A 12,761-nucleotide genomic window follows, 5' to 3' on the forward strand; every position below is an offset into this window, starting at 1 on the left:
TTGCCCAGAGCTACTGGTGTCCTTGGTGGAGCTGGGAGGAGAGCAGGGCGATGCTGGCTGCAGGGCCATGTACAGATCAAACCCTGCTCCAGCTCCATCCCAGCTGTCAGCAGCCAGCCAGGGACAGCACAACATGGAAATGACCACAGGTGACTGTCCCTGCTCATGCTCCCCACTATGCTGAGCCCCAGCCCGTGGTTATGCACAAGCTGGGAGTGCCTCTCACATTCATCAGCTGGGATCAGAAAAAAAAAAGCTCTGGGAATTCTCCAGGGGTTCAGAGAGCACAGAAGAGATGCTGCTTGTTCCAGAGGGCAAGAATGTCAGAAAGTCTCTACAACAAAAGTCTCAGCAGAGGAAAGCTGCAGAGATTGCATAACCCCAGTGATCAGTGCCTCGGGAAATCCCTCCCTGCTGAGGGATTTCTTCCCCACTGCTCCACATCCAAGGCCTGCAGACAGCAATGAAGGCACCTGGCCACGATCCCTCCCTGCCCCTCAGTCCTCCCTGAAGGTGTTTTAACTGCTGGGGGTCCCAACCCAGGAGAAAGCCCTCCCTGGGACACCTCCAGTTCCTTGGTGGCTCTGAAGGTGATGGGGACATGCAGCACAGGGGAGGAGGTGTTGCCTTCAGAAGGAAACCTGGAGGTCCCAGGGTCCAGGGTCACGTTTGGGGCAGGAGCCTGTTTGAAATGAGCCCCCATTGAGAGCACCCACTGCCAACACACTCAAGCCAAACCCCACCACAGTCTCCTTGGGCCCTACAAAGGGCTCAGAGACCCCTGCAGCCCCAGGTACAGGAGTGCAGAGGGGAAGGGACTGATCCTGCCCCTCAGCAGGCACCAGGCAGTGTCCCCATCCCAGGGGGACACCTCTGCCTGGCTCCAGTGCTGAGGGAGGGACATCCAGCCCCAGAGAGACCCGTTCTGATCTGGAAACAGCAGCTCAAGGCTGCCCCAGAGCAGGCAGCACTGGTGACCCAGCTGAACCCTCCCCTGGTCATCCCCTGGACTGTGCCAGGTGGATCTTGTCCCCACACACCAACAGAACACAGCCCCAAGCACGTCATTAGCACAGGGATAAACGAGGTCCTAACACAAACACAGGGTCACAGATCACCCTGGGCCCCAGGGAAGAGAGATTTTGGCTATTAAAGGGAAAAAAGAATAGAAAAAAAACCCCACAAGGAACCCCCCATGGACACATCTAAGCTGACTTGCTGCTGGCAAACATTGTTTGGAGCTCTGCATAATGTATTTCCCAGACCTCCAAGGAAGTAATGCAGTAATGCTCCTTTCCCAGCAGAATTCTTTCCCCTCCTTTTTCTTTGCTATTTTCCAAACAATTTTTCTCCTCTAAAAGTTTCTTCCCCACTGAGCCTGTGTTCCTGCCTCTTTCATCAGCTTTTCCTTTAAAGACCAGGATGCATACAGAGCAAACGCAGAGGAATCCGCACACAGGCAGACATCTGAGTTCCAGCTCAATCTACATGTTAAAAGCTCAGTTCCCACCCCTCAGATCCCTCACACATCCGGAGGATGCCACAGGGGAGAGGAGGTAAAGCCAGAGCCTGCCCACACCTCTCTATGTCCATCTGCACCCACCCAGGCTCCTCTGACACAACTTGCTGCTCCCATGGGCTCCTGCAGGTGCCTCATCCACACCTCCCTGAGACCACCAAGGGACTCCCCAGCACAGCAAACTGTATGTTTGTAGGGTTTTCTGCAGGTTTCTAGATATTCTATCAACTCCTGCTAGGTGGGCAGCTCCCCCAAAACCTTAATTATGTAAAAGAAAGTGAACCTCTCCACCAGGAACAATGTCTGCCTGTAGCTAAACATCACATTCATGTGAAGACACCAAAGGAAAACACATGGATTAAGGTGGTGACAAGCGCTATTTGCTCCAAGCACATCACAAAAGAGAAGGCTCAAGAAGAAAAAATGATTAATTTTCTTCCCCTTCCCCAAATGGGCCCTGATATTATTAACTTATAACATGCACATTTTGGGCTTTGCTGGGAGGGGTGGAGGGGCTCGAAGGGGAGTGGATGGGCTGGAGCAGGAGGTGCAGAATGGGCTTCAGCCACTCCAGCTGGTGCTGCTTGTTCCCTCACCCCCTCCTGGGCTTGGCTGTGCAGCTGGGCACACCTTGCCAGGGCTGGGCACACACTGTGGTGCCCAGGACACACGTTTATTTATTTCTGCCACTGTGCACAGACAGGATCTCAGCACAGGCTGGTTCCTGCTGGCTCCCCTGAAATGCTGTTACAGGAACCAAAACCCACAGTGAGCTATTTCCTTTTGGTTGTGCCCCAGATCAAACTAACAGCAGGAATTGGAGCTGTGTGTTGAGCAAACACCACGGAGGAACCAGCAGCCACCACCTGCTCCAGGGAGCTGGTGGGCACCTGAGAGGGGCAGCAGAGGGGAAGGAGGGAGTGGGTGGCAGTTCCTGAGCCCTGGTAGAGGCAGGAGAGGTGCTGATGAGGCCAGGCAGAGTTCCAGGGCCATTCCTGAGCTGAACAGAGCTTTGCAGGGTCAGAGCAGGGATATTTATTGGGTGGCAGAGCCAGGCTTGTGCAGCTGCAGCTGGAAGCCCCTGCCAGGACCAACCTCAGCCCGCACAGGCACGGTTACACAGGAGTGTCACAGGCTGTGTGTGAGCTGGATGGGCTGCAAAACCTGTCCTGAACTCCCTTGTGAACTCCCTCATGCAGCAGAAACTTCTCTGTGGATTAACCCTGGAGCTGCCTGGATGGGAGGGCCAGACTGAAACAGAGCCAAGCAATCCTCTGCTCCGGCCTCTGAATCTCTGCACCAACTTTGCTTTTTTTTTAATCCCTCACTCCGTTTTCTTTAGAAAAAAGCAAGCTCTCACCCAGTGCCCTGGCAGGCTTAACCCAGCTGCCTTCAGCATCCACAGAGTCCTGTGCCATGCCCATCCACATCAGCAGCAGCTCCCCAGGCAACACAGACACCCCAGGAGGGCAGCACCAAGCACCTGGGATGCGTGTGGATGGTGCCACGGGGGTGTGCTGAGGTTCTCTGCAGCTGGGTGACAATGTCCCCAGTGCTGGTCCCTACAGCTCTACCAGCCACTGCCACCCTCCCAGTCACCTCCTGGAGAAGACAGAGGCACCACAGCAAGGACCTCAGTGACCCATCCAGGGCACAAACCTGCACCCCTGTCACACACACAGTTGTGACAGCTCCACCCTGCAGGAGAGGTGGCCACGTCACCCTTTGTGTCTATGGACACCATTGGGGAAAGCCTGTCCACGATGATGAAAAACATAATTTGGACTTGACAAGAGAGCAGAAAGGAACCCCAACGCCTGCTTGAGCTCTCAGAGAAGCAGAATTTCCCATCAGCTTCCCCCTCCCAGTGGGGTTTGTCCCTCAGGTGGCAGGAGGGGACGGCTGAGCCGGTGACAGTGGGGACAGCCCCAGCCAGGCTCTCAGGCTGAGGGGAAAAAACCAGCACAGGGCTCAGCAACAACGGCCCCCAAAGGCCAGGCCCGCTCGGATATTGGAAACACATGTTCACTGGAGAGAAGGAGAAAAAGCAGCTGTGAATGCACACAATTGCAGTTGGCCGGCGGCTGAGAGAAAGCAGAGCGCGGCTGGAGAGGCTCCGCCGGGGGACACGGCACTGGGGCTCCACACCCTGCCAGGCACCCAACCCTCTCAGCATCCAAAGTGCTTTTCAAAAACTGCCACGGAGGTGAGGAAAAGCTGGAGCACAGCTAATGCAGCAAGTCAGACCTGCCGAGGCGAGGGCTGCACATCCAGGCTGAGATCAGTGAGACCAGCACATTAGACTGGCCTAAAAATGTCATTTCCCTTTGAAACCTTCTCTGTTTTATGGTATTCAACCATAAATGTTTCGTCAGCCCCTCTGCTCCTGATCAGTTACACAACAGGGGCATAACTGGCCCATGCAGTCATTTTATTCCAGTGAAGGATGCATTTTTGGTCTACCCACTGACAGAAGCAAAACAAAGTCTTTTCTATTGGAATAAATCTCCACATGGAGAAGTGGAAAAGGCTGACATGAATACAGCGCTGGAGGCTTAAGTTTACTTTTGAAAACAGACCCAAAAACATCCCCAGTGCAGACAGAGCCAGAAGTGGAAGGAATTGACACAAATCAAAAGGAAACTTAGGTCTCGTTTTGTGTTGTGATACTTCAAGTCACATTTTTCAAGACATTTGAAGCGCCCCAGATTTTCAGGGTGGGCTGTGTGCCTAGGAGGGAAAAAAAAAAACAGAAAAGAAAAAAAAAAAAATAGAGTGAGATCTGGGCCTTTTGATGTTGTCACTTGAGAAGTGCCAGAGCCAGGAGAACTCTGGGCTGAATAAACAGCATCCCACTTGCAGACTAGTCAAATAACCTACGAAATACCCTTACAGGGTGAGGGTGCTCATTGCCTTTGAAGCACAAACTGGCTTCTGCCTTTACAGTGTCAGGGGCAAAGAAAAAAAAAAAAAAAGAAATTAATGTTCTGCTTGCAAAAGTAGCCTCTCCATCCAATTTGAGACCTGTGCCCATCCTTGGTGGAGCAAACCAGGTGACCATAGCGAAGCCAGCAGCTCCCTGGAGCTCAGAGAGCATTTCATGGCCCTTCAGAAGAGGAAACAGCACATTTCTCTGGGGTACAGCAGCTCTGCTGTGGTACTGCAAGGCCTCCAGATGATACAGCCCTAGGGATGGCTTCAAGCTGTCCTCAAGCCCCCCAAAACAAGGGAGGATCCCAGGCAGGAGAGCCCTGGGGGCTGAGCTGATGGCAGATGGAGAGGGAGGGCTGAGGGGCAGCAGGGTACGTACGAGTGGCCCGTGGCGGGGATGCAATAAATAAATACACCCCCCTGGGCTGGGACCCACGTGCCCTGCTGGCACCTGGAGAGGGAAGGGCCACTGAAGGGTGGCAGGGACAGAGGGGTACGTACGAGTGGCCCGTGGCTGGGATGAAATAAATACAGCAGTGCACCCGCGTGTCGGGGATCTGCTTCTTGCGGTTAATGTTGATCTCCTCCTGCAGGTACTTCTCGTACTGGTCGTTGATGAACTTCATGATGGGCTGCCAGCTGCAGAGAGAGGGGAACACAGGATGGTCTGAGGTGATGCCTTAAGGTTCAGCTTTCCTGTATTTCATGTTCTGTGGTGCCCAGGGGTGAGTTCTGAGCTCACAGTCAGTGTCACTCAGCTCTGCACACAGCAGGGACACAAAACAAATCCTTCTCCTGCTGCACACCAAGGACAACTTTCAGCCCAAAAGCACAAACAAGGGTGGGCTGAAGGGGGGAACAAGAAGGATGGGACCTCACAACCTGAAGCTGTAATTGGACAGCTTAACCCCAACATGCAAATGAACCAAAACTTATAAAAGTGTGAGACCTTATGACAATTTGTCCATTTTGTGACCATTTTGGGTCCACCTTGTGTGTAGCCCTGGCCAGGCTCTTGTCCTGCCCAAGGTGTGTCCTGGAGACCTTTCAATAAATACCTACTCTACTCTCTAGATCTGTGCAGTCTCTGTTTCAGGTCAGCCTTCCCAAGGTGTCAGAGGGACCTGCACCACCCTGACCCTCCCACCTGGCCTGACTGTGTGAAGCAGAGCCTGCAAAGCTGGGGATGCTCAGCATCTCCTAAATCACAAACCTCAGATGTTCACTGCTTAACAACTCCATGCACTGATGCAGGAGGGAATTTACTGGCTGGTTTAGAAAGGCAAGTGCCTAAAACGTGCTCCCTTCTCTCATCCCAGAGCTGGCTGTGGAGCAGCACAGAGCTGGGGCCATGCCCTGGCTCCTTGCAGTGTGTCACAGCACAAGAACATGAGCAGAACCAAAGCCCACAAGCCCAAGATCCCTGCCTGGGGACCATCCTACAGAGCCAGACACTGTGCCAGGGATCCCAGGCAGAGTTCAGCCTCCAGAGCCACATGAGCAGGGGCTGGGGACTGGCCCTGCTGGCACACAGCTGCTCCAAGGCACAAACAAAGGTTGTCTCATGCCTGGAACAGCAGGATGTTTGTGGCTGTCACGGGGAGCATGGCACTGCTCTGCCACCACAGCGACCTCCCTCCTGGAGCAGGGGGGGCACAGAGGCAGGCTACAGCCCTGGGCAGGGGCTCAGGGTGTGCTGGGGCTCTCCTGCCTCCCCCAGGGCACAGGGGCAGCTCACCAGTTCTCGTTGTTGATGTGGTCCCCAAAGCCCGGCGTGTCGATGACCGTCAGCTTCATGCGGACCCCCTTCTCCTCAATCTCTGCAAGAGAGGAAAGCTGCAGTGTGAGGCAGGGTGTGGATGGGGGCTCTGGCCAAGCCCACCCTCCCAAAATCAGCTGCAGGGCTGGAGTTTGCTCACCCAGGGGAAAAATGCAGCTTCACAGCTCCTCAGAGGCACAAATCAGCCCTCCAAAGGGATCCAGCCCCATATCCACCCTGAAATGCCATCCCCACTGGTCCCTTCCAACACAATTAACTCAGTGCTGATGAATAAATAAAAAATAGGTGTTTTCTCAGCCCTGCAAGCATCTCTGGATGGTAAAAGCCTATTCAGAGAGATGAGAGTGGAGGTTTATGGAGGCCCACAGCTCTGTGAGTCCCCAGAGACACAAGGCAGAGCAGGACCTAAAGCCAAAGCAGCAGGTGGGGCCTGCAGAGCCTCACCATGAGTGATGGATTTGATTTCAATGGTCTTGGGGATCCTCTCCTCAGCAGCTGGCTGTACAGATTTCCGGCTGATCTTGGATTTGAAGAGGGTGTTGATTAACGTGGATTTCCCCAAGCCACTCTGACCTGGAAGAGAGCAGGATAACCCAGAGTCAGCACTGCCTGTTCTGTCAGGGGCCAGGGGATGGGGCTGCTGACAGCCTCAGCCTGCACCAGATCTGCCAGAGGGAGGGAGAGAGGGATGAGGAGCAGTCACTCCCCTGCAGCTCCCCTGAGCCAAGGAGCTAGAGTCCAGCCCAGCCAGGAGACACTGCAGGTAGCAAAGCCATTCCCTGGCTCCAAAGCAGCAAACCAAGAGCTGGTTCCCTTCACCCAGACAAATTCCCAGCAACCCTGAGGACAGGCAGACGGTGCTGGGGGTGTTTGAAGGGCTGTGGTGATGCAGCAGGGCAAGGGGACCAGGGAACACCAGGAAAAAGCATCCCAACTGTGCCTTCACTCTCCTGCAGTCTGCTCTGTCCAGTTCCACAGGGAAGGAGCAGCTTGGCAAGCCTTTATCTGGACAGGACTAACAGCAGCAACAATCCTACAAGCCTCAGCCCTGCTGCATCTGCTGCTGCTCCCTGACAGGCTTGCTGTTGCAATCGGCCCAGCTGGCTGCACAGACACAGGTCCATGCCAGGGGCTTCTCTAAATCACACAAACAGCCCAAGAAGCACATGAGATTCCACAACTTTAGAAAAACAGCTTTTAAAAAAGCATTTTCATGCTTAATATCCCAGAGCTGATGCTGATCTGTGTGGAAAGGACACCAGCAGCTCCTGACTCTCCAGGAACAGCTGTCCCATGAGCTTGGAGAGCAATTTCTCCAGAGCAAAGAGAACAGAATTAACTCCTCAAAACCCAGGGAAGAGATATTCTGGGGCCCCTGCAAACACTACAGAGATCCTGCACACACCTTGGGGACCCAATGGCCCCATTCTGCCAAGACACATTACAGTTAACTATGATGGCACTGCCACCAGCATGTCCCTTGTCCTACAGAGTGCCCCTAAGCAGAGTCAGCAAGAGTTTCACCCACATCCTTCACAGTCCTGGCTCATCCAGGCTGCCAAAGCCAAGGGTAGGGGCAGCCAGCACTGGGCATCACCTCCTGGCATCACCCCACTCCCTGATCCAACAGCCGAGTTTGCAACATCACCGATGGCTGCAATCCAGCACAGGAAAACTCTGACAGTCACTGTCACTGCTGGGCTGTGACAACCACATGGACCAGGCTGGGGGGAAGTGCTCCCAGTCCTCTCCTGCCTTAAAATGCAGGGCCAAGCCCTAACAGGCCTGGAGCTGGGCATGCAGATGTCTCACTGCACCACTGCTCACCATTAAATGGAGCACTAGGGGAGAGGGGAAGGCTGTGTGACACACTGGGGTCAGGTGAAATCAGGGTGACACACTGGGGACAGGTGAAATCAGGGTGACACACTGTGGACAGGTGAAATCAGGTGACACACTGCCAGAGCTCCAGGCAGTGGGTCTCTGCATTCATGTCAGTCCAAGCTGCCTGGAAAGGGACCAGAACTTGGAGCCACCAGCAGCCAGGATGTGATGTCCCAGAGTATCACAGCCACAGGGTGACCTTGCTGAGCCACAGCGGGGTCAGCTGGGGACCCTAAGGCTGTGACACAGGCAGCTGAGCACAGGGCAGAGCCTCCTTCTAACAGCCCTGGTGTGCAGCCCACTGCCTTTCCCACAGATGAATCCAGTAGGAAAAAATGCAGCTGAGCCTGGCCACTTCTGCTCTCCGTCCAGCTGCTTTGCACGGAAAACTGAATGCAAAAGATGTGCCTCGGGGTTGGGAACTTTAAAAGTTCAGACATTTCTCTTCATCTCTGCAACTTTAGATGACAAGGGACTAAACTGACCACAGCCTGCTGGCTGGGATTGTGAAACCCTTTTGAATGGGGACCTTGCTGCAGTGGGGAAAGGGTTTTCACATCACAGGGAGGTGGTGAGGAGTAACCCCCACACGGCAGCGATGCTCAGTTCCCACCTCCCCTGCAGGACAAGTCACCTCCCTGTCCTCATTTCCTGCCTGTAAGAGAGATGGCAACAATCTCAGCTCAAGGACTGGCAGCTTAGGCTGGATGGGAGTACTGGAGCTGAACCCACCCAAGGGAGGCACAGCAGGATGAGGGCTGGCTGCTGCCCCTTCCCCGAGCTGCTGCTCCTCCCGCATCCCTCCCGCATCCTCTGGGAGGGCCAGAGCTCCACTTGTTTATGCTGCCCCGAATTCCCAGCCTGTAAACAGCCAGCCCAGTGCCTGCCAAGGGCAGAACAATGTTTTCCAGGCACGGACCTCTATACCACACACAGAGCTGCCAAGGCAGAGCCGTCCCTGAACATCCCTCCCTGTCTGCACAGCACACTGCTGAGGTGCTGAGACAGCACAGCCTGCTCCTGGAGGGATGGGAGCCTCCTCCAGCAGGGAAATGGGAGCTCAGCACAGGTAATCTCTCTTTCAGGCTCCCAGCACTGATGCAGTGATTCCTCTGTTTGCAGCAAAGAACTGGATTTGTTAAAACACCTCCCCAAGAACTGGTTCTGCACTGACCAGCCTTGTGGAGTCCCTCGTGCCATTAAAGGAATTTCCAACTGCCCTGCCCTGGAAAAGTGAGGATTAAAGATACCCCAGGTGTAAAAAAGGCTTCTCCCCCGTAGATCCTTGCAGACATTGTGCAATGTTCTCCCTGGGTTTCACAAGCCCATCACTCCTCCCATGGTATCCCCTTTCCCTGTTTCCCCATTGGTTATGGGGCCTGGTGTCCAATTCCTCTCTTCCCTAGGGTCACCTGTCCCCTGCCCTGCCCCCAGTACCACCCATGAACATGGGACCTCATATAACCAAGGAAAAACACATGGTCACTCTCGTTTTGGCTCCGGATTCACCTTCAGCACATGGAATAAACTCTTGCTGGAATTGATCTGGGGCTGGGAGCCTTCTGCCCCTCTGCTGAGCCAGCCTGGTAACATGTGTGGTTGTGTGAGCTGGATTGCTGCCTGAACACTTCTCCAGCAGTTTCTCTAGGGAGAGGCTGGCTGGGATTTAGAAAGGCTGTAGCTGCACTCTGAAAAGGACACACTGTTGTTACACAGCCTTGCTGTGATCACCCAGCCCAGGGAACCTTCCCCACTGAGGGAATGAAAGTACCAGAATGGGAAAGGCTGAGCATCCACAGAGCGTGCTGGAAAGCTACAGCACACTGAAATCTTTCACAGAATTAGCAAAAACTCTGGATCAGACCCTTCCAGAAGCCCAGGCAGACCTCCAGGATACCCTGTGGGACATCCCACAGGCATCACACCTGCAGCATTACACAGCTCCTCCCAGGAGGATGAGGGATGCTGAGGCCCCATCACCACACCACTGCTCATTGCCTGGGATTTACTCTCCTCACCCTCCTGCAGCTCCCCTGGCAGACAGAGGCAGGGAGAGCTGTTGCCTAACCAGCCCAGCCCCAAGGTGCACAGCCCAGCTCACACAACGGGCACCAGGTCCAACATTAACAGCTGGAAAAATGCAGAAAAACCTCATTTCTTTTCCCTTTTCCCCCTTGGCTGGTGTCCCACAGTATCTCTCCAGTACACCCAGCATTCAGCAGGTCAGTGGCATCCCTGGCTTTGGGGGCCTGGGGGCTGCAGGGGCACAGATCCCCACAGCTGAAGCTGCAGCCACAGCAGCAGTGATGCAGCCAGTGGTCATTAGCCCAGGAGAGGTAATGAGCAGAGCTTGTGGGCAGCAGGATTTGGGGACACAACCCTCCAGCCCTCCTTCCTTGCATGTGGACACCCCCTGGGACACTCTCATCCCTGCTTTGTCACCCTGCAGGACCCCAAAGGAGCCAAATGACTGAGCTATGCAAACCCCTCCTGGTCCTTATCTCCATCAGTAAACCACTGCTTTTGGCATTTCTTCCCTGGTACTTGCAGCAGGGCTGCCTGAGTACAAAAACACTCCCAAACAGGAATTTTACCCAGATTGCTGGAAGTATCAGCAGGGATGTACTGCAGCAGCAGTGCAGCCCTTTGAGCCCTTAAATGTGCCTTCTGACTGCTCAAACCAGGGCAGGATTTCCAGGAGAGCTGTCGAGGGAGCTCTTGTGAGCCCTGCCACCCCTCGAGGTGCTTTCCTCCAGGATGTGCCTATGGATAATGTAACCCCAGGTGCAGGAGGATGACCATGGACCACATCACAAGGACAGCTTTATCTCCAGCTGATCCCAGGCCAGCTCCTGGGGAGCAGGGTTTGCTGACTGCCAGGGCAGAGCCCCCAGTGCTGATCCCAAGGAGGCTCCAAAGAGGACAGTGACAACACCCAGCTGGGCATGCTGCAGGCACAGGGAGGGTGACTCTTTACTGATGACATGGATGAGGGTATTGAGGGTATTCCTATCTTTCATTAGGAAATTTGCAGATGACACTAAGCTGGGAGCATGTGTCCATCTGCTGGAAGGGAGGATGGCGCTGCAGAGAGACCTGGAATGGTTGGATGGATGAGTAGAATCCAGTAACATGAAGTTTAGTAAGTCCAAGTGCCAAGTCCTTATTTTGCCCAAAATAACCCCCTGCAGTGTTATAGGCTGAGGATGGTGTGGCTGGACAGTGCCCACGAGAAAAGGGATCTGAGGGGACTGGTGACAGCAGCTGAACATGAGCCAGCAGTGTGCCCAGGTGGCCAAGAGAGCCAATGGCACCTGGCCTGGGTCAGGAATGGTGTGGCCAGCAGGAGCTGGGAGGTCATTCTGCCCCTGGACTCGGCACTGATGAGGCCACACCTCGAGTGCTGTGTCCAGTTCTGGCCCCTCAGTTTAGGAAGGACATTGAGATACTTGAGCACATACAGAAGAGGCATCGAGGCTGGTGAGGGGCTTGGAAGACAAGCCCTGTGAGGAACAGCTGAGGGAGCTGGGGTTGTTCAGCCTGGAGAAAAGGAGACTAGAGGTGACCCCATCACTCTCTACAACTCCCTGAAAGGTGGCTGTGCTCTTTCTCCAGGCAGCAGCAGACAGAATGAGAGGACACGGACACAAGCTGCACCAAGGGAACTACAGGTTGGATATTAGGAAAGTTTTTCATGGAAAGAGTGATAAAGTACTGGAATGTTCTGCCCAGGGAGGTGGTGGAGTCACTATCCCTGGGTGTGTTTAAAGCAGACTGGATGTGGCACTGGGTGCCATGGATTAGTTGAGGTGTTAGGGCTGGGTTGGACTCGATGACCTCGAAGGTCTCTTCCAGCCTGGTGATTCCGTGAATCTGTGACTCACCCACAACCATGATGTTGAACTCGAAGCCCTGCTTCATGGCTTTCCTCCTCAGCTGCTCCAGGATGGCGTCGATGCCCACGTAGCCGAAGTCAGCAGCCGGTTTGTCCGGCCGTGCCGGCGCCGCCTGCTTGGGGCCGGCATCGCGCGGAGCGTCCGTCATGCCGGGAGCGTGGCTGGACACGGCCTCGGGACCTGCGGGGGCAAACACAGCCTGCTCAGAGGGGCTGCTGCTCCTGCCAGGGAGTCACAGGAGCTGCCTGCTGCCTCCAAAGTCGGAATAAAACACTGCAGAGACTCAGGGTGTCTTGTGTTGCAATATGTAACCAGAAGTGTGTATTCTATTTGCCATCTGTTGAAACTGGCTGGGGAGATGTTTTCTTTGTATCTCCCACTCCTCCTAACTCTGGGGGGAAGGGGGCAGGTGCCTTCTGTTAAACCAGCTGGGGCAGTGTGTCTTTATCCCTTCCAGGACCCATCCTCCTCCAGGGGTATCTGCTGTTCATGGGCCATCCAGGCTCACTGCAGGGCTGAGACAATTACATCAGCCCATTGGGAGAGACTCCACCCAGGGGGAGGAGCCCAGCATTCCTGCCTGGATCAAACCTGAGATTCAGAACAGCAGAGTAGCTGGTTTTCCACTGGATTCCCAGAGGGAGACCAGACCCATCTCACCACCACTGGACCCTCCTACAGGATCATCTCTGCTCCAACAGAACCACATCTGTCACTGCAGGAGGACTTAATTACACTGCTGCTAACACCC

The 12,761-nt window shown here is 54.5% G+C and overlaps 1 protein-coding gene across 4 annotated transcripts in view; it reads right to left on the reverse strand.

Annotated features, from left to right (window-relative positions):
• Window positions 1–12,761, reverse strand: part of SEPTIN9 (septin 9) — a 142,744-nt gene that overhangs the window by 8,935 nt on the left and 121,048 nt on the right. For all 4 annotated transcript variants that reach the window (XM_066332094.1, XM_066332096.1, XM_066332093.1 and 1 more), the window contains 4 exons: window positions 11,999–12,190; window positions 6,675–6,803; window positions 6,189–6,270; window positions 4,952–5,089 (listed from right to left, as the gene is read on the reverse strand). In XM_066332094.1, the coding sequence (XP_066188191.1) occupies window positions 4,952–5,089; window positions 6,189–6,270; window positions 6,675–6,803; window positions 11,999–12,190 (541 nt within the window). The remainder of the gene's footprint in view (window positions 1–4,951; window positions 5,090–6,188; window positions 6,271–6,674; window positions 6,804–11,998; window positions 12,191–12,761) is intronic.

This window comes from Sylvia atricapilla, chromosome 18 (genome assembly GCF_009819655.1).
Source record: "Sylvia atricapilla isolate bSylAtr1 chromosome 18, bSylAtr1.pri, whole genome shotgun sequence".
Classification (NCBI taxonomy): domain Eukaryota; kingdom Metazoa; phylum Chordata; class Aves; order Passeriformes; family Sylviidae; genus Sylvia; species Sylvia atricapilla.